The 18,821-nt window shown below is 63.4% G+C and overlaps 1 protein-coding gene across 2 annotated transcripts in view; it reads left to right on the forward strand.

Moving 5' to 3' along the window:
* BCR (BCR activator of RhoGEF and GTPase) overlaps positions 1-18,821 on the forward strand; it is an 88,039-nt gene that overhangs the window by 60,597 nt on the left and 8,621 nt on the right. For both annotated transcript variants that reach the window (XM_065903668.1, XM_065903669.1), the window contains exons 9-16: positions 3,146-3,267; positions 4,218-4,386; positions 5,380-5,499; positions 6,312-6,387; positions 7,705-7,809; positions 8,416-8,490; positions 10,317-10,414; positions 11,903-12,037. In XM_065903668.1, coding sequence (XP_065759740.1) covers positions 3,146-3,267; positions 4,218-4,386; positions 5,380-5,499; positions 6,312-6,387; positions 7,705-7,809; positions 8,416-8,490; positions 10,317-10,414; positions 11,903-12,037 — 900 coding nt within the window. The remainder of the gene's footprint in view (positions 1-3,145; positions 3,268-4,217; positions 4,387-5,379; positions 5,500-6,311; positions 6,388-7,704; positions 7,810-8,415; positions 8,491-10,316; positions 10,415-11,902; positions 12,038-18,821) is intronic.

The following is an 18,821-nucleotide window of genomic DNA, read 5'->3' on the forward strand; positions in this document are numbered from 1 at the left end:
ACACAGATGCACAGACACACACAGACGCACACACACACACACGGGCGTGTCCCTGTGGAGGGGCACGCACACAGATATAGAGACACACACACAGACCACAGATATACAGGCGCACACACAGACCACAGACAGACACACAGATATACAGACACACACACACAGATGCACAGACACACACAGACACACACAGATGCACAGACACACAGACACACACACAGATGCAGAGACACACACACAGACACACACAGATATACAGACACACACAGACACACACACAGACACACACAGATATACAGACACACACAGACACACACACAGACGCACAGACACACACAGATATACAGACACAGATGCACAGACGCACACACAGATATACAGACACAGATATACAGACACACACACACGCACAGATGCACAGACGCACACACACATACACGGGCGTGTCCCTATCGAGGGACACGCACACAGATATACAGACGCACACACAGACCACAGACAGACACACAGATATACAGACACACACACACAGATGCACAGACACACACAGACACAGACACACACACAGACACACACAGACACACACACACAGACACACACACAGACACACACAGATATACAGACACACACAGACACACACACAGACGCACAGACAGACACACAGACACACACACAGACGCACAGACACACACAGATATACAGACACAGATGCACAGACGCACACACAGATATACAGACACACACAGATATACAGACACACACACAGACGCACAGCACACACACAGATATACAGACACACACACACAGATGCACAGACACACACACACACAGACACAGACACACACACAGACACACACAGACACACACACACAGACACACACACAGACACACACAGATATACAGACACACACAGACACACACAGACGCACAGACAGACACACAGACACACACACAGACGCACAGACACACACAGATATACAGACACAGATGCACAGACGCACACACAGATATACAGACACACACACAGACGCACACACAGATATACAGACACACACAGAGATGCACAGACAGACACAGACGCACAGCACACACACAGATATACAGACATAGATGCACAGACGCACACACAGATATACAGACACACACAGATATACAGACACACACAGATATACAGACACAGATGCACAGACACACACACAGATGCACAGACACACACACACGCACAGATGCACAGACACACACACACGCACAGACACACACACAGTCCGTCGCGGCCCCCAGGGTGAATGGGGAGGGGCCTGGCTGCTGAGTCTGCCCCTCAGAGCCCCCCACCCCCTCATCTGAGCCGGCGCCCACTAACACGGAGTGGCGGGTGCAGGGTCTGATGCTGGTGCCCTGGAGGGTGCAGGTGGTGCCTGGGATGGGGAGAGGGGTGCGCACGGGTCCGCTGGGGCCGGGACCTCGGGCAATTCCTGCCTTTGTGCCCTGCGGCCCCGGGGACGGTCCGCCTCTGAGCTGGAGGTCGGGCGCCCTCTGCTGGCGATGGCCAGTAGCTCAGCCCCTTTGGTCTCCCCGCCCCGCCCCACTCACAGACGGTCCCCCGGTCCTGCCTCCTTGGCTGGAGAACCTTCTGCCGAGCTCCTGCTGAGGGGACATCGCCTGTTTGTCCCTCGAGGACTTCAGTGTCCCGGGACCTGCCCCCCCAGCCCCCTGGCACAGACCCCTGTCAGGCGCCCACGCCCCCACACTCCCCAGGGGCACGGGCAGGCAGCGGGCGGTGACCCCGCATTGTGGCCTTGGCACGTGGGCAGCCCTCCCGTCCTTGCATGTACGGTGCGGTCGGCGCGGGCAGCGCCCGTGTGAACCATCTGCACCCCGTGCCAGGGCCTGGTGGGCTGCCGTGAGCCCAGCCACAGGTGACGGTGACGTGGGCGTGGGGGGGAGGCCCAGCCCAGGCTGCACTCACTTCTTGGGGGGGCCCTGGCTGAGCGTTGGCAGGGGATTCAGGGAGGCACAGCCTCCCCAAGAAGAATCTAGGGTGCGGTGGCAGTGGACCCAGGTGCCCGGACCCGCTGGGGGCGGCCGTGGTGAGGCGGCTCTGGGGTTCTGCGCGATGAACGGGCCTGACACTCTGCATTCCCCCACCCCCCCACCCCTGCCGCCAGCCATTGCAGACTGGGGGCGCTGCGCTTTCTGAGGGCCTTCCCTGAGGCTGGGTGGGCAGGGTCCCTCTCCTCCTGGGCACAGACCCCTGAGTCCCTGCTTGCTTTCTGCACTGCCGGGGGCGGGTGGTGGAGCTCCCTGTCTGCAAAGTGGGCACAGGGGCCTGTCCCCCCGGGGTGTGCTGGGGTCACCTCCAGTGACCAGTGACCCGGGGCGTGCGTGGGGCAGCCTCTCCTCCTGTCCTCGGCATGGCACAGCCTTGGTCCAGCTGACGAGGCGGTGGCCGCTGGTTGTCGGCTGATGACCGACCTACCGCCACACACCCTGGACCTGTGCGAGCTGGGAAGCCCCGCCCTTGTATTTCAGGGAAGCCCCCGGGGCGGAGGGCTTGCTGGGAGAGTGGTGCCTCAAGTTCCCCTGCTGTTCAAGGCCTCCTCGGGGCTCAGGACTGGCATGAGAGACGTGACTCCCGTGTGGGCTGCTGTCCTTCAGCGGGCCGTGACCTGAGAAGAACTGGAATGCGGGGTCCCGGTTGGGGGACCCCTGCCCGGCCATCTGATGCCTGCAGATCCAGGCCTGGCCCTGAGCGTGACCGCTCCCCGCTCACCAGGCGGCTGTCCGTGCTGAGAACCGGACCCTTCTCACCAGCGTGGTGGTGGTCCCTGCACGAGATCGTCCCCTCTTCTCCTGGCCGGCCTCCCGCCCGGGTCTCCAGGGCTGTCCTAGGAGGGAGGCGCGGGCCGCCCTTGCTCAGACGGGCTCTCCATCCCCCGGGCTGCACCGTGCCCCCTGGCCTCCATGCCGGCGGCCGGGACCCTGTCCACGCACCCTCCCCCACAGGCCGTGTGCCCCAGGCGCTTGGGACTTTAGTGGGCCGAGGGCGAGGGGTGTGAGGTGTTTGCAGGCAGAGGGGGCGCTGTGAGGTGGAGGGGGATTGGAGGCCCTGACCCCTGCCCTGACCACCCCTCTCCCGCCCTGCCCGCAGCACCGGCAGCTGCTCAAGGACAGCTTCATGGTGGAGCTGGTGGAGGGGGCCCGCAAGCTGCGGCACGTCTTCCTCTTCACCGACCTGCTGCTCTGCACCAAGCTCAAGAAGCAGAGCGGGGGGTGAGTGACCGTGCGGCCCCCGGCCCGGCGGCGCGTCCGGGGCACCCCGGGTGGCTTCTGCAGAAGGAGACCGGTTGTTCTTGCCAGTCAGCTTGCAGAGGTCATCCCCCTGTGGGCCAGGCCACCCTCGTTAAGCTACAGTCTGTTTCCAACTGGACGTGGTGCCAGGCTCACAGCCAGAGGTCATCATTAGCAGATGTCCTGGGTCAGCGTGAGTGACTGGGCTGTTGACTTTTAACAGGAAAAGGGGAACCTGACAGTGACTTCAGGGGGAGCTGTCAGGTCGTGACCCAGAGAGGTCTGGGGGTGCAGGGTCTGCTGCAGGTGGGGCATGCATGGTGCCTGCCCCTCCCAGCCCTTAGCAGACATCACCAGCTGGTGGCCAAGAACGTGGTGGCTTCTACGTGGCTCTCCGCCCTGGCCTGCAGACCCCACCTAGCCCCTCAGGGATCAGACCACCCAGGGTGCAGGGGCAGCAATGAAGGAAAAGACAAGTCACCGAACTGGGCTCTTCAGCCGTCACCATGCTGAGTGGATTTAATCAGAAGAGAGCTTCAGTTTCCCCATCTGTCTGTCAAGAGAGGGGGGTTACACTGGGTGGATTTGCAGCCCGTCAAACTACAGGTCTGGGGGCATCTGCAGTCCTGTCCTGACTGTCATTGGCGGCCTAGGTGGTCTCCCGCATCAGGAGAGAGCGGATGAGGGCATGTCAGACCCCTGGGGCCTGCGTCCCATGTGAGCAGCGCCCCTGCACAGGGGTCACCAGGGCCAGGTTGCCAGTGTCCGCCTGTGACCTCATCCTGGCCTGTCTGGGGGACCACGGGCAGGGTTTGAAGGTCGGGCAGACGTCACGGCTGTGACCTTAGGGCTCCCAGCCTGGGAGGCAGTGACTTAAGCAGAGGAGGGTGGGCAGCCTGTTGATGTGTCCCTCCCACCCTCCCCCCACCCAGCAAAACCCAGCAGTACGACTGCAAGTGGTACATCCCGCTCACGGACCTCAGCTTCCAGACAGTGGACGAGTCGGAGGCCGCACCCAGCATCCCCCTGGTGCTGGACGAGGAGCTGGATGCCATGAAGATCAAGATCTCCCAGATCAAGAGCGACATCCAGAGAGAGAAGGTGGACGGACGGTGGTGGGCGGGGGGCCAGGCTGGCTCTGCAGCTCCGGGGGCAGCAGCACCTCCCCGCGGGCGAGTTCTGCTGAGCCTCCGACCCACTGCGGGTCTCTGGGACCTGCTGGGACCCCGAGAGCACTCGGAGCGCCAGGTGTCCCATCAGACATGGGGCCGTCCAGGATCAGGTCGGGGGCAGTTGCCCCGCTGCCCCTGTTACACCTGCCCCGATGGGGAGCGAGTCCCAGGTGGGGGACGCGGCCCCTCCAGAGGGTCTCACCTGTATCCGCAGACCCCTGGTTGTTTCTGGAGAGGAGCAGTGTTCTGAGGGAACAGCGGGGGCGAGCCCCCAACCTGGCACCGTGTGATGGTCAGAGACGGGGTGGATCCCCAGAAGGTTGATGACCAGGGACAGCAGCTGCTGCGGTGGGTGCAGCGGGGCAGGTGTCCTTCACGGCCCGCCCTGCTGCACCACAAACCCCGGGGGACAGGGGAGCCCCGGACCGGCGTGAACTCTGGGCTGTCTGTCTGGCCGGGGCAGAGTGTCCCAAGGGCTGTCGAGCCCTGTCCACTGCTGGACTTGTCCAGGCCGTGCCCCTGGGATGGAGGCTTCAGGAGGGCGGCAGACGGCAGGGAGAAGGGAAGGTTCTCCCCGCCAGGTCCTGGGGGTGCGTCTCGCCCTGCACAGGCCCCTCACTCCCGGGGGACGTGACGCCGAAATGTGCAGGAGAGGGGCCCTCAGGGTCACCACAGGCCCCTGGACGTTGTCCTGATTTTGGAGAAAGTGAAAGAAGGGAGGTCCGTGGGAGGGAGGACTTACTCCCTCAAGGAGGGGGCACTGAGCACTTCTGGCAGCCCGCGCCCGGCCGGGCGGTGTGGCCGAGGCCCCGTCCACGGGCTTCTGTCCTCTGCGGCCCGAGGGTCCGGCCCGGGGCCGGCTGAGCAGGAGCGGGCAGCGCTGGGTTGGGGCTGGACTCCTGACTGCATCCTCTCCCCGCAGAGAGCGAACAAGGGCAGCAAGGCCATCGAGAGGCTGAGGAAGAAGCTCTCAGAGCAGGAGTCGCTGCTGCTCCTCATGTCCCCGAATATGGCTTTCCGCGTGCACAGCCGCCACGGGAAGGTGCGTGACCGCCGGCCGCGCGCGCAGGCCACGCCCCGCCCGCCGCCCACACTGCGGGCCACGCCCCTCACAGGCCGCGCCCCCGCCCGCAGGCCACGCCCCACGTGACAGCCAGGTCACGCCCGCAGGCCACGCCCCACGTGACAGCCAGGTCACGCCCGCAGGCCAAGCCCCCACCCGCCTGTCACGGCCTGCTGGCCACGCCCCCCGCCGGCCACCGCCTATCACGCCCCACCTGCAGGCCACGCCCACTCCCCGCCCCCACCGGCTGCCTGTGGTCCCTTTTCGGCCCCAGAGGCTTGTGCAGCATGGCACCCCGGCCCGGGGGCGCCCCTCTCTGGGGCTCTGGCCCGGACCCCCAACAGCTGGAAGGTGGCGGGGACTCCAGGGGCGTCTCCGTAGGGTTGGGGGCTCGCAGGCTCTCAGTGCAGGGATGCAGTCTGGGGGCTTTCTACCCTGAGGGCCTTTTTCTGTCGGCATCACACGCCTGCTGGGGGCCTCGCGGGGGCCCCTGCCTCCGCGTCAGGGCCCGGGCTGGTGGGCATCAGCCCTCCGCTCGGCACATCCGTCCTGGGGACCCGGTGGCCCTGCACTGCGACGCGTCACCCTGACCCAGGCGGCCAGGGGGTGCAGGAGCAGGGCCGCTGGAGCACCCCGCGCCCCCCCCAGCTCTGATGCCTGCAGCGCGGGGCTGTGGGTTACCTGAGCGGGTTCGCTGCCGGCTCCACGTGGGGGCTGGGACAGAGCAGGTCTGCTGGGTGCCCGGTCAGCGGGGAGGCGATAACTGGGGCGTGCTCTCCCCCTGCCCCCAGAGTTACACGTTCCTGATCTCCTCCGACTACGAGCGGGCCGAGTGGAGAGAGAACATCCGGGAGCAGCAGAAGAAGTGTGAGTGGCCCCCGGGCTGGGGCGGGGGCTCCAGACGCGGGTTCAGGGGCATGGGCACTGTGGTCTCTGACCTCGTTTTCCCCAGCGGGCTGGGCCGTGGAATTCATCCAAGTGAGGTGCGCCGTGGAGCCCTGACACAGGAGACACCCAAGGAGGGCTGTCCTGAAAGGAACCCCTGCCCTCCGTAACTGCCCCTCGCCAACCTGCTCTCTGACCTCCCCCCGTGAACCCCTCCTGCTGCCCGGGCCCTCCCTGAACTCCCCCCACCCCGCCTCGTGGGTCTTCTGCCCTGTCCCCTGCCTGCCCCTGGGGCCCCCCGACCTTCCCTGAACCCCCCCACCCCTGCCTCGCCCACCCCCCAGGCCTGCCACAGAGCCCAGCAGATGCTGGTGCCACGGGGCCCTTGGCCGAGCCCGGCTGGGCGGCCACACCCTGCTGGCCCTGCTCCCCTGTGCCTGACCGCTGTCGGGACAGGGCGCCCACCCCGCCCCAGGACGGGCCCTTCTCTGGGCGCTTCCCCCTGTGTTAGTGGGTCTCTCTTTCCGCTCAGCTCACAGCTGTCCCGTGCTGCCTGGCTGCCTTCAGGGCTGGAGGGCAAACCCTGCCCGGGACCTGGGGCTGCAGCTGCCTGCTTCCCGCCTCCGCTCCCCACTACACCTCCCCCCCATGTGACTTGGGACCCCCGAGCCATTCTTCCTGAGAAGTTCCCGCGTGTGCCTCTTGCAGGGGGAGCCAGGCTGAGCCCCATATCCCGGGTGGGTTGAGGCTCCACACGCCTCTGCCCTGTCCCCCCCAGGGCCACCGCCTCTGGGGATGGGGTGCTCCTGGTGGCTCTGATGACCCGTGCCCGGGACCCCGCCCGTGTTCCCATCTCGGGTATCCTGTTGTAGCCAGGGGCCCAGACCACTTACAGCGTCTGTCCTCTGCTCAGGAGTGCGCCCCATTCCCCCACCCGGTGGAGAGATGGGGGTGCAGGGGACAGAGCTGCGCTGGGTGTCTGGGGACACCCCACAGGAAGCTGCCCCGGGTCACCCCTCACAACTGCCATAAGGCCCAGCCGAGGTGGCAGGCGACCCTGTGTTTGTGAGCATCTTGCAAAGATTCCCTCCCCGCCTCAGCCCAGCCCAGGCCCCCTGGGCCATGCCCCACCTGGCCCTTAGCGGCTCCTCCCTGGGAGCATGTGGACCCTGTGGGCCTCCTCACCGGGGTGTGCTGAGGGCCCGCTGCAAGGATAGCTGGAGAAAACGCTCCAGGGGGTCCCAGGGGTTCCGAGGAGCCAGGTGGACTCACCGGCTGCGCCCCGTGCCCCCATCTCAGGTTTCAAGAGCTTCTCACTGACATCCGTGGAGCTGCAGATGCTGACGAACTCGTGTGTCAAACTCCAGACCGTCCACAGCATCCCGCTGACCATCAACAAGGAAGGTGGGCCGCACCCCGCCCCACACCCTCCAGGCCGCCGTTCCTTACTGCTGTTGGCGCTGTCCTGGGGCTGGGGACCTCTGTGCCCGGGGTTGTGTGTGCTCCTGTTGGCTTCTCCCTGGAGTGGACGGGACAAGTTGGGGTGACCCAGGAGACCGGAGACTTGGTCCTGAGTCCCGAGCCGCTCCTCAGACCCTCTGTGCTCCGGATCTGGTCCTGCTCCCCGTCCCCCCACCAGCCCCCATGTGTGGTCGTGCCGCCCCTGCATTCACTGTTACACTCGTGCACACGCGCTCGCACACAAGAGCGTGCTTTGCACACTGTGCGCCTCATCCATGTGACGTGCTTCCCGACCCCTCTCCTGTCCTGAGAACCCGTCACATCTCGTCTCCGTCCCTGGTTTGCCCACATTGTGAACTTAGGACTCTATCCTAAGGTCCCCGAGAACAGAGGACCTAGCGGATGTTTCTGCTCACGTTGTCGCCTTGTCCCCCACTAAGCAAGTGACAGTCATGCGGTACCCCCCGTGAGGGTCCTTGAAGCAGAGCACTGCCACCTGCCTGCCTCTCCCAGGAGGACGGGCGCTCACCTCTCTGGTCTCTTGCACAGATGACGAATCTCCTGGGCTCTATGGGTTCCTGAATGTCATTGTCCACTCTGCCACCGGCTTTAAGCAGAGTTCAAGTAAGTGGCTGGTGTGGGGAGTAAGGTGGCTGGAGCCTGAGCCGGAGGGTGCGGGGACCAGGGAGGCGGCTGACCGCCCGGAGGTGTGGTGCTCACTAATGCCCGCTGGGCGTGGGGTTGCTTTCCAGGGTGCACCTTGCCCTTGCCCGCACCTGGCTCTTCAGACTCTGGGAGCTGGGAGCTGCCCCCTGCAGGCAGGTCATGCAATTGTAGAGGTCAGGTTTTCCTACCGACAAGGAAATCAGTCCTGAATATTCATCAGAAGGACTGATGCTGAAGCTAAAACTCCAATACTTTGTCCACCTGATGCAAAGAACTGACTCATTGGAAAAGACCCTGATGCTGGGAAAGATTGAGGGCAGGAGGAGAAGGGAACGACAGAGGATGAGATGGTTGGATGGCATCACCGAGTCAATGGACATGAGTTTGAGTAAACTCTGGGAGTTGGTGATGGACAGGGAGGCCTGGCGTGCTGCGATTCATGAGGTCGCAAAGAGTCGGACACGACTGAGCAACTTGAACAAGAAGAACAAAATGCAGCCTAGGTCTCCAGGAGGCCGAGGGCTGGCACCCCGACCCTGTGCCGGGGAGGTTTTGCTGCTCTGATGTGCGGAAAGGATACCCTTTTAACCCTTCCCCTTGGAGGCACCTGTCCGGCCACTCTGGAGTGATGAGGGTTGGTTGCGTTTCGGTGCAGGCTCAGCACACACTCGCCTGCCAGCCCGACCCCCAAGCTCTTAGGGCCCCTTGGAGGAGGACGCAGGGCAGCCACCTTCTGCTGACCATGCCACTGTTGCTGCAAAACCAAACAAGAAGTCCCTGATGAGCCCCAGAAGAGAAGCTGTTTCCAGGCCGGGTGGATATGATCAGGGCTTTGTGTCCAGAATATATCAAGAAGGCTTACAGTGCCATGCCTGAGACAGCCCAGTCTTTTAAAAATGAGCAAAAGATTTGGATAGATGGAAAAAGCAGATTTACAGATTTGTGCTTGAATAGGAAAAATGGGCCAAAGAGATCTTTTTAGGAGTGACGGAAATGCACTAAAATCGAATGGTGGTGGTGGCTGCAGGACTCTGTAAACTCACCCAGAAGCACCCAGCTGGACACTCGCAGTGGGTGAATGTGAAGCTACAATCGTTCACACCTCAGTAGAATCGTTTTTTAAAGTAAGCGACACAGTTTCTGTTGGATAAGTTATAACTATAACTAGGTTTGAATAAGCCTGGATACTTATGCAACTACACGTTTTCCTTTACTGTATAGTAACTTTATTAGTAGGGCTTCCCGGGGGGCTCAGACAGTAAAGAATCTACCAGCGATGCAGGAGACCCAGGTTCGATCCCTGGGTTGGGAAAGATCCGCTGGAGAAGGGAAGGGCAACCCACTCCAGTCCTCTTGCCTGGAGAACTTCATTAATACGCCGACGGACTGAGCCCCGCTCCGCGCCCCTACACCACTTCTCTCCCGGCGCCGAGCTACTGTCCGTGAGCAGGGGAGCGCGTGTCGTGACAGGTGCAGGCTTCTAGCGGCACTCTTGTGACGTGAAGCTGTCTTGACAGCAGTGGTTTGGGGTCTTGTTTTAGAAAGAAAACCAAGACCTTTTCCCGGCAGTCCAGAGATCAGGATCTGGCGCTTCCATGCAGAGGTCGAGGGGGGCACTGCTTCCATACTGGGCTGGGGTCCTGAGGTCCCGCAGGTGTCACAGCACTACCAGAAAACCCCAAGACTCGTGTGTGTGTGTGATTTAGAAAATAACACCTGCTTTTAAGAAATACGGGTGACAAAGGGCCATGTGGTCAGTCCGCTCTCCGTGTGGCCCCGCGCAGGTCTGTACTGCACCCTGGAGGTGGATTCCTTCGGCTACTTTGTAAATAAAGCCAAGACGCGCGTCTACAGGGACACCGCCGAGCCCAACTGGAACGAGGTGAGGCCCTGCGTCCGTGGGGTGTGTCTCCCGAGGGCTTCCCCGCCGGCCTCCGTGCCAGCAGCGTTCCCGGAATCTCCCGGGGGAGCAGGCGGGCCAGGAGATTTTATCTCCGTGTTCCTGAGAATTCGCCTGCACACACCCCCCGCTCCGCCAGTGACAGAGACACTTGTTTTGCTGGCAGAGCGTCTGGAAAAAGAGCTTTGAAGGGCTTCTTACCATTAAGGCCCTTGTTGCTGAGTGTTTATGTGGGAGGTTTCCATGGTGTTTTTGCTCGGAAACTGGAATGAGCCTTGGGTGCCGTGACACTCTTGGTGCCCGGAAGCCGGGGTTCTGCTCCTGGGGCGGGGGCTGAGGGGGGTGCCTCGCAGGTTTGGAGAGGACCCTGGTCTCTTTTCTCAGCATCACTTTCATGATTGTTAGATGTGCCACACGCCGCCCTCGGGCCGAGGGTCTGGGGAGCCAACGGACCTACCTGGTCCTTAGAACTCCAGGCACCTGTGCTAAGGGCTGCCCCGCGATTAAGGATGGGGCTGGGCGGGGGGTGTCCGAGCCAGGCGGACCCATCCAGGAGGGCATGACCCCGCAGAGGCAGCGCACGCCAGGTTCTGGACGCTGCCGAGGGGGCTGCAGAGACCGAGCTTGGGCTGAGGGCCTTCAGGGCAGCCCGTCACCCTGGTTGCACGTGTGGACCATCTAGGTTCTTGCGGGTTCCTGACACACGCACCGTCCCCACCGGCCCCCATTCAGGCTCAGAAATACCTGCTCTCCCGACCCCCTGACCCCCATTTCCCCACCAAGAACGCAAGCTGGTGAAAACCCTGGTGGGAAACGCTGGAGTTCCCGAGGTGTCATGGGGGTGACGGAGGAGGAAGCAGGCCCCATGCACCCCGCAGCAGACATGCTGAGAGCCTGCAGGAGAACCTCTCTTCCCGGGTCCCTCTCTCGCCTCGCCTGGGTCGATGTTTTTGTTTTCCCAAATAGACCGTCCTCGGGGGAGCTTGAGGTCCGCAGCAGAGCTGAGCCGAAAGGAGAGAGCACTCCCGTGTCCCCCAACCCTGGCCCCCCACGTGCACCCACCTGGGTGGGCGCTGGTCATGATCAGTGGGCCTCCAGAGACACACCCCCCCAGAGCCCACAGCGGGTCTGCGTTTGTAACCAGCGCCACCCCTCCTCCCCGGGCCCCTGGTGCAGGTGGTTGGGGGACCATCCTGTGAGAGATGCTGGCTCCAGGAGCTTGGGTTAGGCGTGAGAGGTGCCCAGAGCTTCCGGAAGCTCCCAGACTGGCGGTGTGATGTTCATGGGTCAGCGGCTCCCGAGGGTCTGCATCGCGAGCAACAGTGGGGAGGGTCTCGCCGCGGGGCCTCGGGGGAGCTGTCTGTGTGGGAAGGGCTGCGCGGTTCAGGGGCCCCTTCGGCTGGCAGCTCTGAGCACCCCTCTGCGGGGCCCGCCAGTAACCCGGGCTTTCCTCCCCTCTCTGGGGCGCAGGAGTTTGAGATCGAGCTGGAGGGCTCGCAGACCCTGAGGATCCTGTGCTACGAGAAGTGCTACCACAAGACCAGGCTCGCCAAGGAGGACGGCGGGGAGAGCGCGGACCGGATCGTGGGCAAAGGCCAGGTGCAGGTGAGGCAGCCCCTCCGCTCCCCGTGGGCTCCGGGGGATCCCCCGCCCCGGACCCGCGCACCCCGTCTCCGGGTGCCCCGTGCTCTTCCCCGCTTGATGCCTGGGGATGCCGAGGGGGAGTTGGGGAAACAGTGGGAATCGTCCGCCGTGGGAGACCCGGGCTGGCGCCGTCGTGGGTCCTTTTCCGCCCCTGCCTGCCTGTCACTCAGCGTCTTGTCCCCGTGGGAATTCCAGCTCTGCCTGTTTTTCCAGGAGGCCTTGTGCCTCCCTGGCCTCTGGAGAGCCCGAGGTGGCGCCCTGCAGGGTTGCCCTTGGCAGTCAGGAGCCGCTTCTAATTGGAAATTAATTGGAGCCTGGCGCCCCCTCTCTGGCGTGTAGAGCCCGCTTCCGGGCCTGCACTGGCGAGGGGTCCCCAGGTCCAAGCCCTCCGGGGCCCTCAACCTTCCAAGCATGGGACGTGTGCTCTGGCTCTCACGGACACACCCGCCTTGTGCTTCTCACAGCCTCAGCTGCAGGCCCTGCACCCCAGGAGGAAGCCCCCGCACCCTCTCCTTACGGGGCAGCTGACCGGACCCAGCTAAGGGGGCTCCTGCCTGCCCTGCCCTGGAGGTTGGCCCTGACTGCTCCCCCGATGCCCCGGGAACCCCCCCCACAGTGAGGCCTCCTGGGGGAGTGGCTGGATATGAGAGGGGGCCACAGAGGACAGGGCTCCCCAGGGGGCCCCCCATCCCTTCCCAGGTGCAGGACGTGAAAACCCTCCAGGCAGAGAGGGCAACTCACACCCCACGACCCTGGGGAGTCCTCGCCTGGCCCTGCCACGGCTGGCTGGCTGGCTTCCCAGGAGGGGCAGGGTGCCGGAGAAGCTGCTGAGGGAACTGGCTGGCTCGGGGCCTCCAGGGACCCCTGTCCCTTGGGACCAGGTCTGAGAGCCAGGGTGCCCCTCCGATCACCTGTCTCTGCCGCCCTCCGCCACCTGCCAGCCAGCACCACAGGGCAATGGCGACGGGTGTGGGGGGCGCAGTCCTGGCTGAGCTGAGACCCAAGGACAGGAGGCTGACGGCGCCTGGGGCTGAGCTCCCCTCGGCCGGGGCAGCCCAGGGTGGCTGTGACTCTGTGGAATCCCAGGGATTCCAACCTCACTGCTGACCGCCCTGTTTTTGTCTTATTTTTTCATTTTAAGCGGTTACTTAAAAAAAAACTTACTTTATTAGTATTATATATATGTTCGTACTGTTTTCCGCGCTGGGTCTCCGTTGCAGCGCGGGCTCCTCTCTAGTTGCAGCGAGCAGGGGCTCCGCTCCGGGTGCAGGGCGCGGACTTCCACCGCCGCGGCTTCCCGAGTCTCGGAGCAGCGCGGACTCTAGGTGTGGCGTCTTCAGTGGTTGTGGCCCCCCCCACCCCAGGCTCTAGAGCACAAGCTCAGTAGTTGTGAGCAGCTAGCGTGGAACACGTTTCTCCGCAGCAAGTGGAGTCTTCTCGGACCAGGGATCAAACCCGTGTCTCCCAGCCTGGCAGGCGGATTCTTCACCCCTGAGCTCCGGGGGAGGCTGCCTCTGTCTGTTCTTGATGGACACCGGGGCGTTGCCCAGACGGGGCTGTTCTGTGGGCATCCTGAGCCGGACGCCTCCGAGCGCGGCGGTGTTCAGGCACCTGCCTGGCGCTGGTCACCGTTCGGGTCCTCGGTCATTGCCTCCGCGCTCGAGGACGACTGGCCTCCTTTGTCCCCCGCCCCCCGTTCCCTCCTGCACCTGCCGTGGCCCCGGCGTCTGTCCCGACACCCCGCTCTGCCCACACCTCGCCCAGCCCACGGTGAGCTGGCAGACTGGGCGCCCGATGCCTATTCTCGACTCTGGTTCCTCCAACCTTGGACTTGACATCATCTGCGTCCTCCTGCAGATGGGGTCCCGGGGGCGCTGGGGTCTGAGCCGGGGCCTCCAAGCACTGCTGCTGGGTAACCGGGAGGCTCAGACAAGAAAGGGAATACTCGTCTTCCTCCTTTACGGAGTCAGGTTCTCTCTCTGGAAAGAGAGATCGAACCAGGGTCTCCTGCGTTGCAGGCAGATTCTTTACCGTCTGAACCACCAGGGAGAGAATGGTAGTAATCAGATAACAGCGGGACTTGGGGGGGGTTTCTGTCTGCGCTGGTCTAGTGGGATTCTTGCGGGAGACAGGCCCGGGTGATGCGGACGTCACCAGGGAAGGCGGGGACGAATAGCGTGGTCACAAGCTGAGGATGGTTAAATACTGAGGGTGGGGATTTTTTTTTTTTCTTAAATATTTACCCTTTATTTATCCAGCTGCATCAGGTCTTAGTTGCGGCACGTAACATCTTTCATTGCAGGGCTCGGACTTTGTGTTGTGGCCCCTGGGGATCTTAGTTCTCTGACCAGGGATTGAACCCACGACCCCCCGCACTGCAGGGCAGACTCTTAACCAGCGGACCACCAGGGAAGTCTGTAGGGCAGGGGATTTTTGCTTAACTGACTTAGCAGGGTTCTTGCTGAAACCGATCTCCTGGGGACAAGACCTGCAGGCATACCTCAGAGGTGCTGCCGTGAAGCAGGTCATGTGAAGTTTTTGGTTTCCCAGTGCCTGTGAAGGGGATGTTGACACTGTACTGAGGTCAGAGTGTGCGATAGCGTCACACCTAAAAAAGCAGTTTAAGTGCCTTAATAAAAAAAAAAAGACTTCATTACTGAGAAGTGCCAGCAGGCATCTGGCAATGCAGGGTTGCCCCAACCCTTCAGCTTGTGGAAACGCAGATTGCGGAGCACAGAAGAATGAGGGCTTGTCTGTAGCTGGGAAACAGGTCAGAGGAGCCTGCAGACTCGGGTCCCCCAGCCCCGCTGCCCCTCCTGGGACCTGGGGTGACTCAGAGCCGTCGTCAGTCCCGGGGACATCCCGGAGGGCCAGGAGGGGGTCTGTGACTCAGGCTGGGGGCGGCCAGGCTTGTTTATGAGTCTGGATCCTCAGCAGGAGGAGGAAGGAAGGCGGTCAGGGGAGGCTGGTCATGCTGACGACAGCCCGGGACCCCAGCCAGGCCGCCTCCCCCCTCCCCCGTGGACACGTTTCTCTGGGGGGTGCCCCTCGGGGAGGCTGTCTGTGATTCCCGGGCCCAGCCTGCCTAAACTGGGGCTTTCCCAGCAATTCCAGGTGCTCTCCCAGCTGGGCCGCCTGCGAGGGGCGTGTGGCCCCGCAGGTCCTGTGTGGGGGAGGGGGTGGCTACACCTTCCCCCCCACCCGAGTCCTCTCCCCTCCCTCGTCCAGAAGTCTCTGCCGCCGTGGGGAGTGGTGCAGAGCGGCCCAGGCCCTCCTTGCTCTACTTGTGGTCCCGTTTGGGACCCCGCATCTTTTTTTCATTGACCGACATCCACCGCATCCCTTTCAAGTAGAGAAGTCAGTGAAACGTGAAGGTGTTAGTCACTCAGTTGTGTCTGGCTCTTTGTGACCCCAGGGACTGCAGCCCGCCAGGCTCCTCTGTCCATGGGATTCTCCAGGCAAGAATGCTGGAGTGGGTTGCCATGCCCTCCTCCAGGGGATCTTCCCAAACCAGGGATCAAACCCTCCTACGTCTCCTGCATTGCCGGCAGATTGTTTACTGTCTGAGTCACCAGGAAGATAAGCCAGTGATCTTAGTAATTTACAGTTTTACGACCGTTAACAACAGTCGTGTTTGAGAATATTTCCATCCTCTCAAAGCAGTTTCCCTGTTCCCACCTCCAGGCCCAGGCTGATCCGCTTTTTGTGTATGAATGTGCTCCATCTAAAGAACCCACCTGCCGTGCAGAGATGCAGGTTCGATCCCTGGGTTGGGACGATCCCTTGGAGAAGGGCATGGCAACCCACTCCAGTACCCCTGTCTGGAGAATCCCATGGACAGAGGAGCCTGGCAGGATACAGCCCATGGGGTCGCAGAGCGTCAGTCACGACGTATTGACTCGACAATTGCTCACCCTGCGTGTTTCGTGTAAACAGCCTCGCGCTCTGTGACGCGGCTTCCGTGACTGGCTTCCCCCACTTGGCAGAGTGTCTCTGGGGGTCACCCGCGTCACCGTGCGCTCACCGCATTCCCTTTTTCGGCTGGACCGTGTCTCACCCGTGTGTGCACGCACCACGTTTTGCTTATCTGTCTGTTCTCTGGCGGGTGGACACCTGGGTTGCTTCCAGTTCACGCCACGTGAACCCGTCACGGTCGGCGTGTTCACAGACGCTTCCCTCCTCCCTGTGTGGAGCGCCGTGGGGGGAATCGCTGGGTCAGGCAGCCACGGTTGGCTCTGAGCTGCTGGCCCTTCCTGCGAGGCTGCAGTAGTTCACGTCCCCATGGAGGTGCCCGAGGGGCCCTGTTTCTCAGCGTCCTCGGCAAGCCCCTGGGCTTGAACCCGCGACCCCTGCCTCGCCAGGCAGATTCTCAACCACGGGACCGCCCGGGGAGGTCCCCTCTCGTGTCCTTTTGATCAGAGCTGTCCTCTGGGCCTTGGGTGGGTTGGGGCCAGGGGAGGGCAGGAAGGAGTTAAGGACGCAGAGGTCAGAGCTCCAGGAACGCACTAGTGAGACAGAGGCTGGAGGGCAGTGTCCCCTCTCGGGGGGCGGGGGTGTCTCTGGTCCCCTCTTAGGGGACCACTCCAGGGAGCAGCATGAGACACATGGGGCTGGTCTGGAGGGCCGGCGAGGCCCCACTGGCCCGTCCTGGGCACTGACTGCTTCCCGGAGGAAACCACAGTCTCCAAGGAGGCGGGTGAGGAGGGAGCCGCCTGCCCTGTATTGGTTCTGCCGCCTCCCGGGCGGGGTGGACAAGAGGATGCTCTGAGTGTGTCCATCAGGCCGTCCATCCCTGACTGCCAGGCCGCCCCTGCCTTCCAGGCAGAGCTCGAGGCAACTGTCCACCAGGCCTGCCATCCCCCCTTGTTCGCTGGGGGTGCCCCGTGCCCAGCCCTGGGGGAGGCGAATGAAGACACAGACCTCCCGCCCGCCCAGCCCCGTCGTGGCTTTCCCAAAGGCGCTCGCTCTTTCCTGGTCCTCCCCCCACCCCGCGTGCTCCGTTCCCAGCCCGTCCCGCTTGTTTACTCCTCTGTGCTGTGATAGCCCAGGCGGAGCGCCAGCCTCCAGCAGTGTTTGTGGACGGAGTCTGGCCGCGGCCTTGCCCCTGGCGCGCCCTCCTCGCGTGGCTTCCGCCCGCTCTGTTTGTTGGAGCCGGGCCAGCCTGTGGACGGTCTCCCCCCACCCCCGGGGCAGGAGGGCGGGCAGGTGGGGGTGGGGGGTCGGCGGCCCTGAGCCCCCCGGTCCCTTGGCCGGGCGGTCGGTTCCGGGGGTTGCAGGGTGTTCTTCCACCCAAGTCCGGCCCCGGCAGGGATGGTGGGGCCGTGGCTGTGGCTCTCGCAGGACCTGGAAGTGGGGGGCAGGTCCAGCCGTGCGGCAGCCTGGCCGGCAGACACGGATTACTCAGCGTCTCCAAACTGCCCGGCAGGAAACCGGCCACTTTCGAAGGAAGCTTGGCTTTTCTGGGCTCTGGAGGGAAAGCGTGATGCATCGGGGTTCCCGTAACTGACGCGGGCCGCTGGTGGGGGTGTTTTTCCCACACAAACAAAGCGAAGAACCCGGGCGAGCCTGCAGAGGCGGGGCTTCCTGAGAAGCCGGGTCAAAAGGCGGCGGGGCCCGAGCCCAGCACACTCCCGCCCGATGATGCTGCTGCCTGGCCGCTGTCCCGTCCACCGCGCGGCTGCCCCGCCGCCAGCCCCTCGGGCAGCAGGGCCGAGGATGCGGGAGACGCCGGGCACGGCCGCCCTGCAGACCCTCCTGCGGCACCTCCACCCCGGCCTGGCGGGCCGCAGCCGGGCGGCCTCGGGGGAGGAGCACGTGTGTGTTTGCAGCACCGCCCTATGGACCTACATCCGAAGCCTCGTGCACAAGGGCAAGGTGGGCCTGCGGGGCGGCCGGGGCCCCTGGGGCGGGCAGGGGCTGGGCTCTGTCCCCCAACCCTGTCCCCCTGCTGGCTGTGCTGGTCTCAGTTCTGGAAGGGGAGGGACGGAGAGAAAGGCCCAGGGGTTACCAGCCTCTGGAGGGAACCAGAAAGGCTCTCTTCCTGCTGCTCTATCTCCCCTTTTAAAGCTGCCCGTGGGGGACGCCCCTGGTGGCCCAGTGGCTCAGACGCCACGCTTCCACTGCAGAGGGCAAGGCTTCGATCCTGAGCAAGGAACTAAGATCCAAACGCTACACAGCGTGGCTAGAGAAGCTTTTTGTTTTTAATTAAAATGATGAAACTGCCACCAGTGGTGGGACCCTGTCCCTTCCCTTGGGAGCTGGGGGCACTGAGCCTGCGCCCTTGCTTCCTGGGCGGTCAGGACCTGGGAGCCTCCCGCTCCCGCCACACCTGGCCTGGTCGGAAGCCGGGAGCTCCACTGGCCCCGGAGCTTCGAGGGCCCTGCGTCCCCCCCGCCCCCGCCCACAGGCGCCCCCGAGGAGCTGTGACTGCAGCTGGGCGCCAGGAAGCCCCACGGGGCAGTGGTCTGTGCCGGCTGTCTGCTTGCACACCTGCCCCTCAGGCCGGGGTCCCCACGGCCCCGGAGTGTGGCCCGAGAACCTCCCAGGAGGGGGAGGCCCCGCCGTGGGTGGGCCTGGCCTGGGTTAAAGACCCCGCCTGCGCGGGCCTCCACGCCAGAGGGGCACACTAAGGGTCCCCAGCTCTTAGATGACACATCCCCCACCCCCGAAGATGCTGTTGAAATCAGGCTTCCCAAAGTTTCGACTACACGATTGGTCAGTCTCTGAGCTGCGTGAACCCCCTGTG

This window comes from Muntiacus reevesi, chromosome 13 (genome assembly GCF_963930625.1).
Source record: "Muntiacus reevesi chromosome 13, mMunRee1.1, whole genome shotgun sequence".
Lineage (NCBI taxonomy): Eukaryota > Metazoa > Chordata > Mammalia > Artiodactyla > Cervidae > Muntiacus > Muntiacus reevesi.